Source organism: Antechinus flavipes, chromosome X (genome assembly GCF_016432865.1).
Source record: "Antechinus flavipes isolate AdamAnt ecotype Samford, QLD, Australia chromosome X, AdamAnt_v2, whole genome shotgun sequence".
NCBI classification, from domain to species: Eukaryota; Metazoa; Chordata; class Mammalia; order Dasyuromorphia; family Dasyuridae; genus Antechinus; species Antechinus flavipes.
The window spans coordinates 85880313-85903205 of NC_067404.1; the positions used below are offsets into that span (position 1 = coordinate 85880313).

General features: G+C 46.9%; 1 protein-coding gene across 1 annotated transcript in view; it reads right to left on the reverse strand.

The window, feature by feature from the left end:
* Positions 1-249: 249 nt before the first annotated feature.
* Positions 250-22893, reverse strand: part of ITIH6 (inter-alpha-trypsin inhibitor heavy chain family member 6) — a 28235-nt gene continuing 5591 nt past the window's right edge. The window contains exons 5-13 of the mRNA XM_051969196.1: positions 16100-16269; positions 15453-15569; positions 14054-14225; positions 11527-13172; positions 11020-11230; positions 9720-9773; positions 9468-9581; positions 548-1174; positions 250-446 (exon numbers count right to left, since the gene is read on the reverse strand). Of these exons, the coding sequence (XP_051825156.1) occupies positions 250-446; positions 548-1174; positions 9468-9581; positions 9720-9773; positions 11020-11230; positions 11527-13172; positions 14054-14225; positions 15453-15569; positions 16100-16269 (3308 nt within the window). The remainder of the gene's footprint in view (positions 447-547; positions 1175-9467; positions 9582-9719; positions 9774-11019; positions 11231-11526; positions 13173-14053; positions 14226-15452; positions 15570-16099; positions 16270-22893) is intronic.

A 22893-nucleotide genomic window follows, 5' to 3' on the forward strand; every position in this document is an offset into this window, starting at 1 on the left:
GGTTTGGTCACTTAAGCTGCTGGGACTCACTTTGCTGGTCTACAGTTGTGGTTATCACACTCAATAAGATCCTTCTGAAGTCCCTAAAGTCCTAGCTCCAAATCTCGGATCCTATAAAGCAGAGAGGGTCAGGAAAGCAGAAGAAGCAAAGGGGGAAGGGGAGAGGAAGAAGAGCAGGAAGGAGAGTCTGCAGGCCACGGGCAGCTCGGGCGGTAGGGCCAGCCTGCGGGGCTGGTGGGCAGGGCGGCCTTATAGAACAAAGGCCCAGTAGGGGCTCCCCAGCAGCTTCTCCACATCCTGAGGCTTCACCCTCCAGCAGAGGCTCCTTGACAGCCAGTTCTGGCCCAGGCCAGCAGGAGCCAGGGCCACGGTGGCACCTTGTGGCCCTTCTAGCCAGGCCCCGCTCACGGTTTGCTTCACAAAGAGATCTGTGTGCTGGAATTGACCTGTGGGGACACATGGGCGGAGAGAGATTGGGGTTAGCCCTCGGGCCCTGTCCTGGGCCTCCTCCGCCTTCCCTTCCACCGGATCGGGGTGAGGGCCCAGCCACAGGGCGCGGGGGTGATGGGCCAAAGGCTTTGGTCGATCCGCAGTCTCGTGGGTTTGCCAAACTGGAATTCTAGCTCTCCTAGCCAAAAAGGGGTCTTGGAGACTGGGGTCACATGGGGGGGTGGCCTGGGGAGGAGAGGAGTGTGCTTTGTGCACACATGGGGAGAAAGGGTTGAGGCTGGATGGTGGAAGGCCTTGGGTTCCAGGAGAGGAAATTGTGACAACCTCTTCTCACCTAGGAGGCCCCGAGCAGAGCGGCTCAGGCCGTGCCCATTAACTATGTAGAAACCAAGATGGGGGCGCCGCAGGGCTGTGGGGTGCCTGTCTCGATGCCTCCTGATGAGGAACTCAAGGTGCGAACTGAGGCGGATGGTGAGGATGCTCTTGTGCTGTAGAATCAGCTCCAGGCCAGGCTTAGGCTGCAAGGTGAGAAGAGGCCGGTCCCAGCTGAATCTTTTGGTCAAGCCCTCCATCTTGAGACCGACCTGGTGGGGGCTCACGTGGATAACAAAAGGGGCCTCAAGTCTTCCCACGGACACCACGATGCTGTCAAAGTAGGTGCGGATCCGGTGCTCGTGGCCTGGCTTCGGAGGTGCCCCGAAGAGGTGGCCGCTGACCTGCAGCCCTGAAGTTGGGGGAGAAACGGATATTCCCCTCAGATGCCCACCAGTGTCACAGAGAGGAAGCAATGATGCCTGTCCAGCCATGGACAAGGACAGGGAGGGCTGGTTGGGCCGGAGCTGAGGCTGGATACAGGCCTAGATGATTGGCTTGGCTGGGTCGGGCGTGGGTGGGTCAAGTTATGGGGAGTTTGCCACGTTTCTGTCCTGGGATCTTTCACAATTTACACTCAGACTCTGTGATTTAAGAGATCTCAGAGGCCCTCGTGTCTAGGTATCTCACTTTATAGGGGAGGCTGGCGGGTGCCCCCAAGGGGCAGGGGGAAATAGCATTTAGAGTTGAAGCAACCCCAGAGACCACCTAGTCCAGTTCCCTCATTTTATTGCCGAGGAAACAGACCCAGTGTAGAAGTGTTGGCAGTGCCCATTGCGATATGCCTGTCACACATCCCAACCCTGGCCCCACAATTTATATCCCAACCTCAGACAAGCCACTCTTCTGCTTCTTGGCTTGCTCCCTTTTTGTTTTTCTTCAGCTCTTTCTTGAAGTTTTTGTGAAAGTTTGCCTCTCTATGGATCTTCAGCTCACTGTAGACCTATCTCCAGCTCATCACAGGTCTATCTCTGGCTTATCGTAGGCCTATCTCCGTCTCAGTGGAGGTCTATTCTCTTTGTAAGGCTCACTAAATATACCTTTCATCTCCTGCGTCTCTGGTTCTTTCTGTTGGTCTGATATTCTTGTCATTTGCCTCTGGCTTTTTGGAGTCTTCTCCCCGCCATTTCTACTTTTGTGATAGATTTCTGTAGGGTCTGATTCGATTTTGTAGACATTTTAAAAAGACACAGGCTTATCTCATTTCTGCCCTTTTCTGGTCACACTCTCAGCACCAAGTGGCAAGGGGCCACATGGGATTGATGGTCATTTTGTCATTTTCTTTCTTTAATGTATTGTTATGGCCATCATAGTTTTTGCCAATGGACTGGCAGTCGATGATGGTAGTACCTTTTAGATTTCAAGAGAAATCAAAGAAATCCTCCAGTAATTTAGTCTCTCCCCTTCCTCTTTCTTCCCTACCCCCCTATGAAATTGTGGGAGGCTACGCACAAGCGTTACCCTGGATGACCATCTGGTTATTGGAGGACTTCCCAAACTAGTGAGGTCCTGGAGCCCCGGCAGCATTGTATTGTCTACATGTCCGTAGTGTTCCTTACGGGGAGCTTTGGGGTCTTAAATTCTCTCCCTCGCCTGCACTTGCTCACCTTCCCAGCGGGGAGGGACTGCTGCAGTCCATTCCTCGGCAGATAGGCCTGCAGTCCTGCGCCCTGTCCTCAGTGTTTACATGGCAATTTGTTCTTTTGACTTTCTGGAACTGTGAGTTCTGGCCTTCTTCTGTGAATAGCAACGATGGTGCCTCCCTCTGTCTGTGCAGGGAGGGTATTGGTAAAGCAAGATCTTCTCTACCCAGAATGTTAGAAAACCCTGACTTCTTCCCCCTTCCCACTCCTCCCAACTTTAGGGTCTCAAGGAAAAGCTTGGGAGCCCAGACTCTATTGCTCCCCCTTCCCAAGAGCCCTTGGAAGTGAAGGAAAGGTATTTCGAAGAGAAAGCTCTTTATATACTTTTTGTTTCCCTCCAGCCTCTACACGATGTTGCCATTTCGCTATTTTGTGTCCTACAGCTAAAATGCAGGGACAATCTCTCCTTGTTTCTGCGATCGTGACAAGGCTCAGCTCGCCATTTTTTTTAAAACCTGAGTTCTCAGAGACAGATTTCTGTACCTGATCAAAGATGAAGTTGTACAGAAGGAGATATGTTGGACTCAGAGTCCCAGAGCCTTGATGTAAATCTTGACTCTGACATTCACTACCTAACTATCCTGATGGCTCACCTCATTGTGCCTCAGTTCCCTCATCTGCAAAATGAAGCCAGTGGACCAAATCACCTCTGAGATCATGTGGCTCAAGACGGAGATGGGACTGTTTTTGTGGGATGGGATCTATTCCCCTCTCCTCCCATCTTACCACCAAATTACTTGATATAAACACAGAAAGTGGGGGAAGATAATGGAGGTAGCCAGCTATTAATATGCTAATAAAGTCCTAATACCTGTTTAGCCTTGTCATCCCTTTAAGAAGTGTAAAGCTAGGGGCAGCTAGATGGTGCAGTCGATAGAGCACCAGCCCTGAAGTCAGGAGGACCTGAGTTCAAATCTGACCTCAGACACTTAACACTTCCTGGCTGTGTGACCCTGGGCGAGTCACTTGATCCCAACTGCCTAAGCAAAAAAAAAAAAAAGTGTAAAGCTATTCTCTGGTTGGATTGGAGGGGCAGCCAACTGATGGCCAAGTGTAGACCTGGCTAACCCTGCCAAGTCATGGAGACAGGGCAGTTTGTGAGTCCCAGGCAATGAAGGCAAGAAGCAGCTTTGGGGACTGTAAAAGCATGGGGGGGGGCTTTTTCTCTCCTTTACAACCCAATAGGAGATGATGCCTTTGACTAGGAGCAGAGATGCCCAGAAACACTGAGAATTGGGGGTTCCTCCACAGGTGGCTTCAAGCCACCCAATCTCGGGCAGTAGAGAGGTAACTGCAAACTCCAGAGAGAGCTAGCCCTGGCAAGGAAGGGTTGAGCAGGGGGAACAGTGAGCCAAGAGGATCCATCTGAGAGGCCACCTGCTTGGCAGAGACCGGGAGCCCCAAGAAAACTGGAAGAGAAGAAGGGAGAAGAAAGGAGAATGGGCCCTGGACTCTCAGAGCTGGGAGTTGCCTTAGTCCCATTTATTTCACAGTTTTGCCCATACCCTTAACAAGAAGCCCTCAGTGGCTGCTCTTGGGGACTGCGATTCCTCCTGCTCTGGTGCCCTGACTTGGCAGGCTAGCTCTCAGCCTGCCGTGTGAGTAGTTGCGGGTAGCTAGGCATCTCCATTACTGAGCTTTTTTTAATAGTGAATAGACACAATAAACAACCTGTGATGACTGCCAGGGAGAGATAGCCCAGGGGGGGCTAAGAGGAAAGCAAAGAGGAATAAAAGAGGAAGCACTGGGGGGCTTTCCTCGGTCCACACTCAGTCCTTCCATCTTCCCCTAACCCTAATTACACAAGTGCTGGAGTTCTGTACGTTTTATGACATGAGTGCTGATGACCTGTATTTTTTATTATGCGAGTACTGATGTCCCGTGTCTTTTCTTAAGGGAATGCTGGAGCCGTTTATTACACAAATACCGATGACCTGTACCTTTTATTATGCAAGTGCTGATATCTTATATTACGTGAGTGCTGATATCCCGTATCTTATATTACGTGAGTGCTGATGGCTTGTATCTTATATTATGTGAGTGCTGATAGTCCGTATCTTACATTATGAGAGTGCTGATGGCCTGTATCTTACATTACCCAGTGCTGATGCCTTGTATCTTATATTATGTGAGTGCTGATGCCTTGTATCTTATATTATGTGAGTGCTGATATCCCGTATCTCATATTACGCGAGTGCTGATATCCCGTATCTCATATTATGCGAGTGCTGATGTCCCGTATCTTATGTTGCTCGAGTGCTGATATCCCGTATCTTATATTACGCGAGTGCTGATATCCCGTATCTTATATTATGCGAGTGCTGATGGCCTGTATCTTATATTATGTGAGTGCTGATGCCTTGTATCTTATATTATGCAAGTGCTGATGCCCTGTATCTTTTATTATGCGAGTACTGATGGCCTGTATCTTATATTATGCGAGTGCTGATAGTCCGTATCTTATATTATGAGAGTGCTGATGGCCTGTATCTTATATTACGCGAGTGCTGATATCCCGTGTCTTATATTATGCGAGTGCTGATGGCCTGTATCTTATATTATGTGAGTGCTGATATCCCGTATCTCATATTACGCGAGTGCTGATATCCCGTATCTCATATTATGCGAGTGCTGATGTCCTGAGTGCTGATATCCCGTATCTTATATTACGCGAGTGCTAATATCCCGTATCTTATATTATGCGAGTGCTGATGGCCTGTATCTTATATTATGCAAGTGCTGATGCCCTGTATCTTTTATTATGCAAGTACTGATGGCCTGTATCTTATATTATGCGAGTGCTGATGCCCTGTATCTTATATTATGCGAATACTGATGGCCTGTATCTTATATTATACGAGTGCTGATGCCCTGTATCTTTTATTATGCGAGTACTGATGGCCTGTATCTTATATTATGCGAGTGCTGATAGTCCATATCTTATATTATGAGAGTGCTGATGGCCTGTATCTTACATTACGCGAGTGCTGATGCCTTGTATCTTATATTATGTGAGTGCTGATGCCTTGTATCTTATATTATGCGAGTGCTGATGCCTTGTATCTTATATTATGCAAGTGCTGATGCCCTGTATCTTTTATTATGCGAGTACTGATAGCCTGTATCTTATATTATGCGAGTGCTGATAGTCCGTATCTTATATTATGAGAGTGCTGATGGCCTGTATCTTACATTACGCGAGTGCTGATGCCTTGTATCTTATATTATGTGAGTGCTGATGCCTTGTATCTTATATTACGTGAGTGCTGATATCCCGTATCTCATATTACGCGAGTGCTGATATCCCGTATCTCATATTATGCGAGTGCTGATGTCCCGTATCTTATGTTGCGCGAGTGCTGATATCCTGTATCTTATATTACGCGAGTGCTGATATCCCGTATCTTATATTACGTGAGTGCTGATATCCCGTATCTTATATTATGCGAGTGCTGATGGCCTGTATCTTATATTATGCGAGTGCTGATGCCCTGTATCTTATATTATGCGAGTACTGATGGCCTGTATCTTATATTATGCGAGTGCTGATGCCCTGTATCTTATATTATGCGAGTACTGATGGCCTGTATCTTATATTATGCGAGTGCTGATGCCCTGTATCTTATATTATGCGAGTGCTGATATCCCGTATCTTATATTATGCGAGTGCTGATGCCTTGTATCTTATATTATGCGAGTGCTGATGCCCTGTATCTTTTATTATGCGAGTACTGATGGCCTGTATCTTATATTATGCGAGTGCTGATATCCCGTATCTTTTATTACGCGATTGCTGATGGCCTGTATCTTATATTATGCGAGTGCTGATGCCTTGTATCTTATATTATGCGAGTGCTGATGCCCTGTATCTTTTATTATGCGAGTACTGATGGCCTGTATCTTATATTATGCGAGTGCTGATATCCCGTATCTTTTATTACGCGATTGCTGATGCCCTGTATCTTATATTATGCGAGTGCTGATGCCCTGTATCTTATATTACGCGAGTGCTGATATCCCGTGTCTTATATTATGCGAGTGCTGATGGCCTGTATCTTATATTACGCGAGTGCTGATATCCCGTGTCTTATATTACGCGAGTGCTGATATCCCGTATCTTATATTATGCAAGGCTGATGTCCTGTATCTTATATTATGCGAGTGCTGATGCTCTGTATCTTATATTGTGCGAGTGCTGATATCCCGTATCTTATATTATGCGAGTGCTGATGCCCTGTATCTTATATTATGCGAGTGCTGATATCCCATATCTTATATTATGCGAGTGCTGATGGCCTGTATCTTATATTATGCGAGTGCTGATGCCTTGTATCTTATATTATGCGAGTGCTGATGCCCTGTATCTTTTATTATGCGAGTACTGATGGCCTGTATCTTATATTATGCGAGTGCTGATATCCCGTATCTTTTATTACGCGATTGCTGATGCCCTGTATCTTATATTATGCGAGTGCTGATGCCCTGTATCTTATATTACGCGAGTGCTGATATCCCGTGTCTTATATTATGCGAGTGCTGATGGCCTGTATCTTATATTACGCGAGTGCTGATATCCCGTGTCTTATATTACGCGAGTGCTGATATCCCGTATCTTATATTATGCAAGGCTGATGTCCTGTATCTTATATTATGCGAGTGCTGATGCTCTGTATCTTATATTGTGCGAGTGCTGATATCCCGTATCTTATATTATGCGAGTGCTGATGGCCTATATCTTATATTACGCAAGTACTGATGCCTTGTATCTTATATTATGCGAGTGCTGATATCCTGTATCTCATATGATGCGAGTGCTGATGTCCTGTATCTTAGATTATGCGAGAACTGATACCCTGTATCTTTTATTGTGCGAGTACTGATGCCCTGTATCTTATATTACGCAAGTGCTGATGTCCTGTATCTTATATTATGCGAGTGCTGATGGCCTATATCTTATATTACGCAAGTACTGATGCCTTGTATCTTATATTATGCGAGTGCTGATATCCTGTATCTCATATGATGCGAGTGCTGATGTCCTGTATCTTAGATTATGCGAGAACTGATACCCTGTATCTTTTATTGTGCGAGTACTGATGGCCTGTATCTTATATTACGCAAGTGCTGATGTCCTGTATCTTATATTATGCGAGTGCTGATGCCCTGTATCTTATATTATGCGAGTGCTGATATCCCCAATCTTATATTATGCAAGTGCTGATGCCCTGTATCTTATATTATGCGAGTGCTGATATCCCGTATCTTATATTATGCGAGTGCTGATGGCCTATATCTTATATTACACAAGTGCTGATGTCCTGTATCTTATATTATGCGAGTGCTGATGCCCTGTATCTTATATTATGCGAGTGCTGATACCCTGTATCTTATATTGCGCGAGTGCTGATATCCTGTGTCTTATATTACGCGAGTGCTGATATCCCGTATCTTATATTACGCAAGTGCTGATGCCTTGTATCTTATATTATGCGAGTGCTGATATCCCCAATCTTATATTATGCAAGTGCTGATGCCCTGTATCTTATATTATGCGAGTGCTGATATCCCGTATCTTATATTATGCGAGTGCTGATGCCCTGTATCTTATATTATGCGAGTGCTGATACCCTGTATCTTATATTGCGCGAGTGCTGATATCCTGTGTCTTATATTACGCGAGTGCTGATATCCCGTATTTTATATTACGCAAGTGCTGATGCCTTGTATCTTATATTATGCGAGTGCTGATATCCCGTATCTCATATGATGCGAGTGCTGATGTCCTGTATCTTAGATTATGCGAGAACTGATACCCTGTATCTTTTATTATGCAAGTACTGATGGCCTGTATCTTATATTATGCGAGTGCTGATGCCCTGTATCTTTTATTATGCAAGTGCTGATGCCCTGTATCTTATATTATGCAAGTGCTGATGCCCTGTATCTTTTATTATGCGAGTACTGATAGCCTGTATCTTATATTATGCGAGTGCTGATAGTCCGTATCTTATATTATGAGAGTGCTGATGGCCTGTATCTTACATTACCCGAGTGTTGATGCCTTGTATCTTATATTATGTGAGTGCTGATGCCTTGTATCTTATATTATGTGAGTGCTGATATCCCGTATCTCATATTACGCGAGTGCTGATATCCCGTATTTCATATTATGCGAGTGCTGATGTCCCGTATCTTATGTTGCGCGAGTGCTGATATCCCGTATCTTATATTACGCGAGTGCTGATATCCCGTATCTTATATTACGTGAGTGCTGATATCCCATATCTTATATTATGCGAGTGCTGATATCCCGTATCTTATATTACGCGAGAGCTGATGCCCTGTATCTTATATTATGCGAGTGCTGATATCCCGTATCTTATATTATGCGAGTGCTGATGCCCTGTATCTTATATTACGTGTGTGCTGGTACCCTGTGTCTTTTATTACACGAGTACTGATGCCCTGTATCTTTTATTACACTAGTACTGATGCCCTGTATCTTTTATTACGTGTGTGCTGGTACCCTGTATCTGCAGGTCTTTCCAGTCGAGCCATCCACCATTGATCCACTCAATTCATAATATTATTTCCCACTCTTCCTCCTTCTCAACCCCTGCTGCCCCCAGATTACCCCCCCCCCACTCTTCTAGGCCTCTGGGCTGCTCAGATAATTAAGGGTTATCTTAGGCTGCTGGGCCTACAATCAGCAAGCCTGAGTTTGAACAGTCTCTCTGACCCTTTTGAGCTATGTAACAGGGCAAATCTCTATAAGCCTTCTGTGAAGTGGGCAGACTAAATCCTCCTAGGTTTGTTGGGAGGATCCAGCCCACACCAAGGGCCCTAGAAATGCCTGTGGCTGGCCTCTTCTCAGGTCTTTCTTTCTTCCGGGTCTCTAGGTCTTTGGAGTCCTGCCTCAAGGGCTGACGGGCTGGCCCAGGCTTTCTCTGCTCCTGTCTCTCTGCATCTCCCGCCTTCCCCTGCCTTCTCTATGCCCCGTACCTGCTTCAGGGTCACTGATGAGTTGAAGGGTGTCCCCTGCTCTTCCATCCACCGTGAAACAGATTCTACTCTCTGAGTTTGGCAACTGGATCTCGAAATGTGGATCCCCATCCACTGTAAGGCACAGAGATACCCGTGCCCATCAAGGAAGGTGCAGGTGGGGGGAAGCGGGGGGGGGGAAAGCGGGGGGGGGTTCCTTTCATCTGCTGGGCCCCCTGTTCCAACAGACAGCAAATGAATGAATTTCCTTACCTGAAGAGGAGAAGGTGAAAACCACTGGGGACTTGGGAAGCTCGCCTTGAATCCCTGGGGATGTAAAGGAAGAGGGAAGAGAATGTTGGAGTCCCTACTTTGTCTCCTTGCAGAAGAATTTTGATGCTCTCCCCCTCCCTCTGCTAGGCCTTTGGGATTCTGTCTTGTGGCAGGGTATCTTGCTTTCTGTGAAAGTCTGAGACCTCTCTAAAGACTGGGCCCTGCAAGGCTAGCTTGTGAACGAATCCCATCTATGAATGCGTTGGTAACTAGCACAAGAGACATCAAGGTACCTAGTGGCACCCTCCTTCTCCCTGTGCTTCTGCCCCTGCCCCAAGACTTTTGCTGAAAGACAGATTTTCCAAGTCCCTGAGACCCACAACCACAGAGGGCCATTCCAAGAGCCGAAGCTGAGCCAAACGGCTCTGACGTGGGTTACAGAGTTTCTAAACTGGGAATGCCGAGACCTGGCCGCCCTGGTCCCACAAAAGTCCCCAGAGCTGCCCAGGGAGACAATACCAGACCCAGCGAGATTTGGGAGGCAATGGGGCTGGAGTTCTAGGGAAAGAAAGATGGCCCGCTTTGTGGGGGAGTAGGGTGCTCGATTTGGGGAAATTGGAAGAGCTGAAGTTCGTAGTCTTGATATTTGGGTGGAACAGGGCGTGTGTGTGTGCACATGTATGTGTGTGGGTATAGATGTGTGTGTGTGAGTCTCTGTGGGCCTGCGCTTATTTGGGCTCATGTGGCATGCATGTGTGGGCACATGGGTGTGCGTACGCCCGCACATGTGTGGGTGTGCAGCACCTGTGCATGCATGTGGTATGTGCATGTACATGTATGTGTATGTGCTGACATGTGTGCATGTGTTTGGCCATGCAGTGTGGCTACGCGTGATGTGTGGTGTGTGGGTGTGTGTGTGTGTGTGTGTGCATGTATGCATACACGTGCACGTGTGCATGTATGCACCCTAGAGAGCCATAACTTCAGAGATAATCAGAGAGACCTGGAGCCACAGAATTATTGAGAGCCAGGGCACACAGGACAGAGCAGCAACCGGGGAACACTGTCCAAGTTCTTGGAGCCCCCCGAGGGACAGCTGGGGCCCCAAGGGAGGCCTCGGAAGACTCCAATTCCTGGAGAAGGCTCGGGAGAGGCACAGGGCCCAGCCACAGAGGCGCTTAGAGACACACTGATTGTGAGCGGCCCGAGGGAGGGACCTTTCCGGCCCCAAAGGTCCTACAGGCTCGAGAGACATGGGAGAAGGCTTCCCACCGCGGGGATGGCACTGTACCGGACTCACCACGTCTGCTGCCTTGGCTGCGGCTGTTGGGGAAGGCGTAGATGGCTGGGGGCTTCAAGGACTCAGAGAATCCAGAATCTGGCAGGCTTTCCAGAAGTTGGCCCGGCTCCTCGGGGAGAACGAGGACACGGATGATCTCGGGTGTGCTTGAGTTATAGGTGGGTGGGGAGCTTGGGATTGAGGGGAGTAAGGAACTGGTTCTGAGGGAAGACTGGGAGTTAGGACCGGACTGGCCTGGGACACTAAGATTGAGATCTGCCGGTGCTCTGGGTGACGGGGGTGGCGAGGGGCTGGGGTTCCATGCTGTTGGACCAGAAGGACTTGCTGTGACATTTTGCGAAGATGGAGCGGCAGGTCTCGGGAGTGATGGGGAGCTCAGCCGATGGGAGGCTGGCGGATCCCCTTTGGGGGGAGGATGCTGGGATGGGATGCTTGGGCTTTGTTGGGACAGAGTTTGGGCTTTAGGGGGAGATGGGGAAGTGGTTTTGTAGGGATTGAATGTCAGACTTGGGGGATCTGGGGAGCCAGGTCTGGGGGAAAGTGGGAGCTAGATTTATAGGGGGACAGGGTATTAGATCTGGGGGAGGATGGCTTGTGTGGGAGGGGTACATTCGATTTGGGAGGCAATGGGGCTGGAGTTCTAGGGAAAGAAAGATGGCCCGCTTTGCGGGGGAGTAGGGTGCTCGATTTGGGGAAATTGGAAGAGCTGAAGTTCGTAGTCTTGATATTTGGGTGGAACAGGGATCCAGGTTTAGGGGGACCTGGGGAAACCTGTTTGGGGAGAGAGGAGGATAATGAAGCATCAGGATTGAGGTGAAGTGGAAAGCCAGCTCTGGGGAGGGATGGCGGCACCGATCTGGGAGGAGATGGGGAGCTCAGAGTCCGATTTGGGGCTGACAAGATGTTAGGACTTGGGTGAACTGGGGGGCTGGGTTTAGGGATGGTCGAGGAGCCAGATCGAAGGGGAGCAGAGGAGCCAGGATTATACCAAGATGAGCTGCTTGGTTTGGGGTGCAATAGAGCACCAGGCTGGGGAGAGGTCAGGAGTGCCGGGGCGACAGAACTCAGATGAGTGTTGGGGCTTGCTCTGGGAGGAGACAGAGAGCCAATCTTGGAGAGGGGAGACGCCGTGGGTTTCACAGACGACGGCTCCCCGGGAGCTGGGCGCACCCAGGGGACAGAAGGGATCAGATTGTGTTTGGTCGCCCTCGGGTGCCCTGCTTTGGCCACAGACGAGGGCCCCGGTGAAGCGGTGGTGAATCTGGCCCCTTGGAGCGGGGGCTTGGTGGGGCCGGGCAGGACAGGAGGCCTTGGGAACTTCCCGGGGGCTGTGGGCTGGAGTACGGCCGTCAGGGTTGGATGTGGGGCCTGCTGCCCTTCTCCTTCTTCCCGTGGCTGCACCACGACAAGCGAGGTCAGGGGCGTCACAAAATGGAAGTGCAGAGAGAGATTGCGCGCCTTGTCAGTCAGCAGTCTGCGGGTGGCTGAGTCGTTGGCTCTGAGGCGGGCCTCCAGCAAGCCCTGGATGGTCATGTAGGCCCAAAGGCGCTGGAGGAAGCCTTGACCCGGGTTGATCTCCCTGTGGGGTGGGCAGCCAAAGGCCGGCTCCCTGCCACCAGCAACCTTCTCGATCCGGGATGCTGTGAGTAGGCGGTTGTGTGGGCCCTGGGCCTCTAGGTGCACACAGAGCTCAGGCTCTCCGTGACCTAGCTGGCCCACCACCACCAGCTCAGAGCCCCCGAAGTAGTTGGGGAAGTGGCTCCCTGCTGGGTCAGCCCTCCCAGCTTGCCTAGCCTGGTAGTGGAGGCGGATGTCAGACAGCAGCGGGGAGGAGATGCGGTCGTAGAAGCCCTTGAGCTGCACGGCAGCATCCTGGTCTTCTCGGATGCGGTGAGCCATGCCTCGGTTCTCCAACGAGAGGCGGCGGAGGAGGGGCAGGTCGGCATCGTCTCCCAAAGCCAGGCCGAACAGGGCCGCCTGGCCGGCCAGGGCCCTCTGGGCATTGGCGAGGATGCGGGCGGGTGAGGTCACGCCTGCTGTGGGTTCCCCATCTGTGAGGAAGATGATCAGGCAAGCCTCTCCTGAGGGCCCTGCGCTGCCAGTCTGGTTCAGTATGGAGGCCGCTGCCAGGAGAGCTGCATTCACATCTGTCCCTGGTGAAGGCAAAGGCCTGGCGTGAGCAGCCAGCTCCCAACCCTCCCCCTCCCCCACCTCAAAAGCTACCCCTCCCCTCAGCGTGACTGTTGTCCTCCAGGGTGGGCCACCCTTCCCAGTTGTAATAGTCCCTCTGCAGAAAGCCTTCCAGGACTGCCGTTCCACCTCCTTCCCTTGGCAGGGTCGCCATCTATGTTATGGGTCTGCCGACCTCCTCTCTGCCTCATCCGCAGGCCCCCAGCCCGTCTCATTTCCTAGGCAGTTTATGAAATTCAGTCTCATCTGTCTGGACAGACTAACAATAACTCTTCATCTGTTCTCAGCCTCTCCTTTTCCAGTTGCTGTCATTCCTGGCACCCTAGTCAGCCGGGCTGGGATCGAGCTCCCGGTCATCTCTCATCCTCTGCCTCAGGAAGCTGACCCTCTTCCCTCAGCACATGGTGCGAGGAACGGAGCCCTCTGTCGGGCATCCTAGGAACGGGCTCCTTGTCCTGTCTTGTTCTCAACTTATTCTATTTTTGTGTCACAGAGGGGCAAAGTGGGGCCTAGAGACAGCTGTGGGATATCAGTCGTGAAAGAGCAGATGGGGCTTTTGAAATCATCATGGGAGGCTGGGGGGGTGACTTAGGACCACAGAGATGGGAGGGCCCTGGAGATCACCTGCTCTGACTCCACCCTTCCATGGGGCCCCAGACCCTCATCGTCACCTTTTTACAGAGAGGAAGGGGTTTGGAGTGTGAAAGCACGGGAACCAGACCGACTTCCTTCCATTACAGAGCAGAACAATGAGCCCAGGAAGCTTAAATCGCGAAAGTTTCAGGGCCACGGCTGATCCCTGGGGAGGGGGATTGAAGTGGGGAAGGAGACCTCATATACGAACATCTGCCCGCCTCCATTCTGCCAACGTGGGCTTTGGCTCTTTGTATGTTCGGGGGGGTAGCCTGGACGGAGCCGGCAGCCTTCCAGATGTGGACGGTGTCAGAGAAGGTCACGATGTTGAAATAGTCTTCTGGGCACAGGTCTCCCAGGATCACATGCATAGCCTTCTTAGTCTGCAACAGTGGGACATGGGGAGAAACTGGTTAAGATCATCTTTCACTTCCTGTATTTGCTGGGTGGCCTTGTAGCGGTCAGAGCACTGGTCCCGGAGTCAGGAGGACCTGAGTGAAAATTCAGCCTCAGACACTTCCTAGCTGTGTGACCCTGGGCAAGTCACTTAACCCCAACTGCCTCAGGGGAGAGAGAGAGAGAGAGAGAGAGAAGAGAGAGAGAGAGAGAGAGAGAGAGAGAGAATATGCTGGAGAGACTGGGGGGAAATAGGCATGTTTGTTCCCTACTGGCGTTACTGTGAATTGGTCCAGCCATTATGGAGAACAGTTTGGAACTTGAACCCAAGAGCTATTGTGCTGTGATCCAGCATTGGCACCAGTAGACCTCACTGAGATCAAGGAAAGAGAAAAGGGAGCCATAAGGACAAAACTAGTTAGGGCAACTCTTTTTGTAAGAGCAAGAAACTAGAAACTAAAGGTTGTCTACCTGTGAAAGAATGGTGAGACACATTATGGCGTATGAATGGAGCAGAATATTGCTATATCATGAGAAATGGCAAACTGAGGAATGAGCCGTCTAGCCCGATGACTCTGTGATAAAGATCCTCAATAATAATCCCTGCTTCCCCTTCCAGATACCAGATATCCCCTCAATAATGCAATCTGGCCATTTTGCCAGGAACCCGACTGGCCAATAGGTCAAAGATTTTGTTCTCTTTCCTTTTAGGAAAATCAATTCAGCAGCTCTTCCGATCTCCACCAAGAGAGAACCGATGGCTCAGCCAGTTCTTTCAGTACCTTGAACAGTGATTCATCTGCATTTAAGGACTTGAATTCAGCAAAGGCCAACTAGGTTGGTCCCTACTTAATCTTGCTCTTAATCTCCCTGGCAAGGGGGGTAGGGAAGAGGGCTTTGTGGCACTGTCCTGCTTGCTCCAAAGATTACTCTTCTGAACAGAAAAGAAAGAGAAGCAAAACAATGCTTGAATGATTCTGCCTTTTAGGCAGATGTGATTTAGCCTCCACAGTTCCTTAGAGACTAAGGGCCCACTTGGAGTGGAGCTGCCTGGACTTGGGTTGGGCTCCATGACTTTGGGAGGGGCCTTCTAACTGGAATTTTGTCTGTGTCTCTCTCTCTCCCCCCCCTCCCCCCCGCCCCAACTCACACTCGAGAGGCCAGAACTGGAATTCTGGGAGATTTGTCCAATGGTCCTCCATGACAATTGTTACCTGCTTCAGCTTCGTTCCGGTCATAGAGCCACTGACATCGATAACGAAGATGATGTTTTTCTGCATACGGGGTAGGTCTCTGGGGGCAAAATAGTGAACAAAATAGCCATCGGAGATCTGGGGAGAGACCAAAGGGAAACACACATACCCAGAGATGTAGTGTTAGAGACAGAGACAGAGACACACATGAAAACAGAGATAAAGACAGAAACAGAGAGAGATGGATATACATACATGCATGTGGAGGAAAGGAAGGAGGGAAGGGGTCAACAGAGAGCAGCAGAAGAAATCACAACAGTTTTAAGGTTTGCCTTTGAGATACCACATCATAACAGTGGACCTGAATGGAGGCAGAAATGAATCACAGCATGGGGGGAACCAGTGGGAAGAGGCCAGGGAGACTGAGAGGCCCGGAAGGGCGTCACAATTTCGCTTGTCCCTCAAGCATTTTAAGAAGGCCTTACTAGGAGACTAAGAACCTGGCCCCAGTGCCAGCATATGTGGTAATGTATGGTGTGAGAGCCAGGTTCAAGGTGAGGGATGATCACGTGCTCATGGCAAGGGGTGATCACTCAAGACTCAATGTGGATGCTGAGTATAGGCAGGAGGATGCCTTCAGTGCGTTCCTGACTGAGGGCCAAGATCACCTGCACATCACCAATGACGTCCTTCATAGCCACATCATATTGAATCACAAAGTCCCCCATGATGCCCCGGCTGGAGTAGGCAGCCTGTTCGCTTGGTGTTGGTGTGAAGGTGACCCGTGCACAGGTTTCTTCCTTTTCAATCTTGGTGGATGTTGGCAAGTCAGCCTCACCTGTATGGGGATGATCAATGATGGGAAGAAAAGGGCCACCCAGCCTAGGGTTAAGGGAGGAAGGGCTAGAAGGGGAAGAGGGTGGTTCTTCATTCATCCATTTCTTCCTCTCCAGGTCCTCATTTGGCTTTTGACTCTGGCTATTGCCCCTGAATGCTGAACCCTCTTCATTTGTTCTCTAGCCCTCCCTGAGTCTGAACTCTTGACTAGATGGCCCATCTAGTTCTCTGTCCATTTTGTGAGATGTGGGTTGGTGAATCTCATCCTTCCCACACCTTTCCATAGACCCCGGGGTTCCCTGAAGCTGGGCTTTGCCCTGTGGGGAGTCTTCACTTTCTACTTTTCTTCTTCCCTTCTTCCCTTCCTCCCTTCCTCCCACCTGGCCTCCCCCTTTCCTTGCAAAACCCAACAACTGTGGCTCAAGGACCCACAGAAGTAAGTCCTCTGACTTCTGTCCCCAGGAAAAAATGCAATGTACTTCTTTCTGGGGGCAAATTTGCTCAACTTTTGGGTTGACAGAAGATGAACACTTCTCCTAATGTATCCTGCCTGCTCTCAGGTCTGAGAAGCTCTGAGCCAAAGTCCTTTCACAATCATAGCAATCAGCTCAGGCCAAGTGACCCATAATATCAACTCTCCCTTATTTATCTCCTGTCCAAGTCTCTTCACTCTCCTAACCATTGCCACTGTCCTGCTCCAAACCTTTCATGACTCCACAGGCTAGTGTCCCCTCCCCTTCAGCCTCACTCCTTTCCAACCTGTACAAATCTCATCTTCCCCTGGAGGATTGTGGGAAGATGGTGGAGTAGGTCAGTAAATTTCAAACTCTCCAGATTTCCCCCACAAATAGAACAAATTTGTGCCTCAGAGTGAATCTAGACTCCTGAAAAATCCAGAAGACTTGGACAGAATAGGGGTCCTCCAGATACAACTCAAGAAAATCCAAAGAAAGGGATTAACCTGTGAAGTGCAAACACCCTCCAGGCTAGCTCCATACAAACACCAAGTGGGGACTCCTGGGACTAGCTGGACTTGGCTGGAACCTCAGCAGGAACCTCAGAAACTTTCACCTCCGGGACAGCATGAGGAGTTGGGGAGTGAGTTGGAGAGATTGAGGGAACCTCAGCTGATTGGGAACACAGGTTCAGCTATGCTGCTGAAACCCAGCCCTTCATGAGAAGGAACCAGAACACTAGAAGTGCAAAGGTAAGGGGGCAGAAATGCTGTTGGCTGCGGGCACTTGCTGGAGAGGGGAGCTTTTGGTTTGGGGTTCCAGGTCAGAGGGAAGAGCTCAAGTGAAGCTATAGGCACCATCCCCCACCCCACAATTAGAGGTCCTTCCATTAATACTTTTCACTAAAAAATGAACATTAAAAAATTAAAAAAAAGAGAAAAGAAAGAACTCAACCATATAAACTTACTATGGCAATAGAGAAGATCAGGCTTCATCTTCAGAAGAGATACTGAAGTAAAAAACCCTCCTACCCCAGAGACTAACATTAAATGACTCTCTGTCCAGAGAGAATTTATAGAAGAACTCAAAAAAGAATTTAAAAATCAATGAGAGACATCGAGGCAAAACTAAACAAAATAAAAATAAAAACCATCCAAGGAAAAAAATTATGAAAAAAGTTACTCAACTAGAAAAGGAGATGCAGAGTCTTAAAGGACAAAATAACTCTTTGAAAATTACATTTGGGCAAGGGGAAGCCAGTGAAGGTATAAGAGACCAAGAATAACAAAACAAGAATTTAAAGAATGAAAAAATAGAACAGAATTTGAAACATTAGAAAATTAACAGATCTAGAGAATAGATCAAGAAGAGAAAACATAAGAATAATTGGACTACCTGAAAGCTGTGACCAAAAAGAGAACCTGGACACGATAATGCAAGAAATAATATAAGAATGTTGTCCTGAAGTGATAAAACAGGAGGGGAAAGTAGAAATAGAAAAAAATCCACTGCTCACCACACCACCTCAAAGAGATCCTTTGGGGAAAATACATAGGAACATTATTGCCAATTTCGAAATCCCCAGATCAAAGAGAAAATTTTTCAAGAAACAAGAAAAATACAAATCAAATATGCTGGGGCTACAGGGCTTATTAGCAGCCACAATAAAAGATCACAGGTCCTGGAATCACATATACTGGCAATCAAAAAAACTAGGTCTGCAGCCAAAATATCATATCTAGCAAACTTATCCAATGTTGAATGAAAGAAAAGGACGTTCAATGAACTTGCAGATGTTTAGGACTTTCTGTCAACCAAACCCAAACCCAATACCAAAGATCAATTTCAAGGAACTCAACATGGACAAATTGTTTAGGTCTCTTTACATGGGAATGCATACATATGTTTAAGACTGACATCAACAATCGGGTAGCTCAAAAGAAAGATTTATAAAAATGAGGCGCAGAGGAAGAATAGACACAGAGACATTAGAGGCAGAAGGAGGGCTCATAGTTCAAAAAACCTGTTCATCAGGGATGGGTTAAGTAGGCAACACTACATATATACCACGAAAGGTATAGCACTCTCCAGAATTTATAAAGAAATAAGGGGGGAGAGATGGGTGAGGGGGACACAGAGAGTGGGTGAAGAAGACAAGGGAGGGATTCATGGGTGGGGGGGAGGTTAAGTAATAGCGAGGCAAGTTAAGGAGCAGAATTAAAGTAGAAGAGTTAGCAGGGATAGGAAAGAAGAGATACACACAAACACTACAAGAAGGATCAGGAGTCAAATTTATTAGGAAAAAAAGTATGGCTAGTAATCACTAATCTCAGACAAAATCAAACTTAAAGATTCAATCATGAGAGAAATCTACATTATATGTCAGCCGTACTAATATTGTTTTAGATGCAGGTTTACATGTAGGCAAATGTGTGTGTATATCTGAGTATATGTAGCTATATATACATGTTACTCTATGCGTGTATGTAGATATATGTACACATATGAGGGTCTGTGGATGGATGTGACTATACATGTATATATATATGTGTGTGTGGGGGTGTGTGGGTATGTATTTATAGATCTAGTACATATATTTTTGTTTAGCTATAGCTTGCTTGGGGGAAGTGGGGGAGGGAATGAAAGGGTAAAACAAGGGTGAAGCAGAGAAGAAAAGAACAACCTATGAGGAAGCAAAGAAAAAATGAACACTCATGAATATAATTTCTTCTATTATTATACATCCTTTCTTGAACTGGAAATTTATTGTTATGTATTTTGAATCCTCCTTGGTGTTCTGTTGGGCACATGAGAATGTTCTCTTTCATTTTGTTTTGTTTTATTTTTTATCTTTTTTCCATTCCGTTTTTTTAAATAAACAGAAAATTAAAAAAAAAAACAAACCAAAACGAAAAACAAAAAACAAATCTGACCTTCTAGCGAAATTATACTCCTATCCACAGAAGCCCAATACTTGATATTCTATCTACAGTCTCCATGAATTTGCCCAGTAAAGTGACAGTGGATGGAGTGCTAGGCCTGGAGTTCAAATCTAAGTTCAGATACTTCCTAGTTGTGCGATGCTGGGCAAGTCACTGGGCATACTTCTGCCCCCTCTTCCTTTTTTTTCCCCCTGAGGCAATGGGGGTTAAGTGATTTGCCCAGGGTCACACAGCCAGGACATGTTAAGTGTCTGAGATCAGATTTGAACTCAGGTCCTACTGACTTCAGGACTGGTGCTCTATCCTGCCCCCCTTTCCTTAACAGAGATCACAGCAGCACCTATCTCCCTGAGTTTTTTAATGAGGATCAAATGAGATAATTGTAAAGCATTTGACATATAGTAAACACTTTGAAAGAGTTACTATTATTATTAGTCATAGTAATAGTACTAGTAGCAGCAGCAGTAGTGGTATCAATATTTGTTCAAGCCATTCCCCATGCCTGGAGTCACCCCTTCTGCTTTTCTGCCTTTCAATCAATTAGAAAACTAAACCAAATTGAAAACAGTTTCTTTCCCTAAACTTAGTGAGGAGGGGGAGCAACATGTACAGATATAGGGCTGTACAGAATAGACATAAGCAAATTATGGAAATGGGACTGGGGTTAGAAAGTGACAAAGAGTAAACTGTGCACTCGCTGTACTTTGAAGTTTAATTAACACCCTTGGTGTTAATAATCAGCTAGTGTGAGAGAGTGTGAACTGGTTTGGTCCCAACCCTGGATACCCTAAAGGTCATTTTGGGGGAGCTGCTAGGAGCCAGAGGGATGAAAAATTAGGATTCATGTAGAAAGTGGAGTTCAGAGTGAGTCTCGAAGGAATCTAGGGATTCTAAGAGATGGAAGTGAGGAGGGAGAGAAGGAGTGGGAGACAGCCTTGTAAAAGTTTGGGAGATGGGGCGTTGTGTAAGCAACAGCAAGTTGGGCAGCCTTGCTAGATCATAGTTTGTGTGAAGGGAATTAATATATAATTAAGCTGGAAATAGAAAAAAGATCAGGCGGTGAAGGACTTTAGATGCCAAACAAAGGGGGATTGTGGGTAGATGGCAGCATGCTACGATGTAGCAAACAGTCTATTGAGGTTTTGAACTGTAATAGTCTAAAAAGAAATAAGAATAACCTGTGGATTATTCTTCCGCCCAACCCTGAGCTAGACAAGCCAGGGTAGGTACAAAGAGTAACATGAGGCAGTGTGTGGGCAGAGAGGGGGTGGTTCCACAGCAGGGAACACTCAAGGGGAAGATCTCACTAGTGGGAGAAGGGCTCTAAGCAAAAATCTTTTTGCCTGTAGTGGGAGGTTAGCATATTCTCTAGAGCTCAGATTCTTAAATTGCCAGTCATGACTCTCTATGGAGACTTTTAAAAACATTTTTTAAAACTTAAATTAAAAATTTTTTAGCTTATATATGTATATTATTTTTTATATATTTCCACATGAGTCATATTGGAAGCGAAAAATCAGAACAAAAGGAGGAAACCACGAGAAAGAAAAAAAAGCAGAAGAAAAAATAAGTGAGAGGAGCTTGCCTCGATCCACATTCAGGCTCTCTCTCTGATTTCAGCTGGCATTTTCCATCCAAAATGTATTAGAATTGTCTTGGATCACTGAAAGTTGAAGGAGAGTATACAGCAGTTGCAGAAGAAATGATCAGAAACTACTTTGGCCAATTTTATTTTAACAAAACTGCTAACTAAGAAGAAATAGGTCAACACTTATCTCACCGCCCTCACAAAAATACAGAATTCTGCATTAGCAAAAAGGAGAAATAGACTATTCAAGTAATCCGATATCAGAAAAAGAAATTGAATAAGCCATAAACGAACTACCAAAAGAAAAGACTTTGTGAGCAGATGGATTTATAAACAAATTTTAACAGACATTCAAAGAACAATTAATTCCATTATTACATGAACTATTTGCAATATCAAGTAAAGAAGGCACCCTTCCAATCCTTTTCTGTGATACAAATGACACAGCTGTGTTCTTGATATTTAAACCCAGGAGAAATAAAGCAAAGAAAGAGGACTACAGATTAATATCCCTAATAAGCATTGATGCAAACATTTAAAATAAAATATTAGCGGGCAGGCTACAAAAACATAATAGGAAAATTTTACACTCTTGACTGGTTAGATTTATATCAGGAATTCAGGGTTGGTTCAACATAATTAATGAGACCTAGGGCCTGTTGAAATGGTTCAACATAAGGATGGAGGAAATGAAAAATGGGAAGGAAATAAGCATTTGGATAGTGTGCCAGCTACCATGCTCTGATAATATAACAAATATTTTTTTCATTTGATCCTCACAAACTATAAAGAAAATTATTAGTATAATAAATCATGTTAACAATTTAAATAATTAGAACCATATAATACAAATAGTTGCTGAAAAAAAGCTATCAAAAACCCAACACCTGCTTCTGTTGAAAACACTACAAACATAAAAATAAATGGACCTTTTTTTTTAAGATTGTAAATAATATCTATATAAACATAAGAGTAAACATTATATATAATGAAAGGATTGAGGGGATTAGAACAGCAAGTAGTGAATTGTGGGAATTAAGTGACCCACACTGACTCCACCTTGTGACCCAATTCTGGTTCTAGCTTAGCTCCATTTCTATTAAATGATGGGTCTAGTCCAAATTTTGTCTTGTGAGAGACATTTATTCAATTAAGGAACTGGGGAAAAACCTTATTGCATTGTTTGTACCTAGTCCTATGTGGCTGGAAAACTGGCCCACCTCTCCCTCTGATTTAGAGAGCTTAATCAAGGACCTCGGCTATCCTGAAGGAAACTCAGCCAGATCCAAAGACTAGTACAAGGAGTTTTCTCACAATTGTATAGCTTAAGCAACTCATATGTGTAATCCGAAAATCGGCTCAATGGCAATCAGTTATCATTTCTGCCTTTTTTGATTGTTTATTGATGTTATAGTAGTTTGTCTTTCGTTCTTGAAGACGACCAGGATGTCAGGGAGGTGACCCCGTGAAATGCAAGTGAATTGGATTTGAGGGAGGGAGGGCTGTACCAAGTCACTTGCCTCTATCTCCTCTGGAACCAGCCAGGCAGTGGCCAGATGGAGAGCAAGACAACTGAAGAATGGCCCTGATGGGAGACCTTGGGTCTCAATTTGACTGAGGCTAAGTAAGAAAGAAATGAG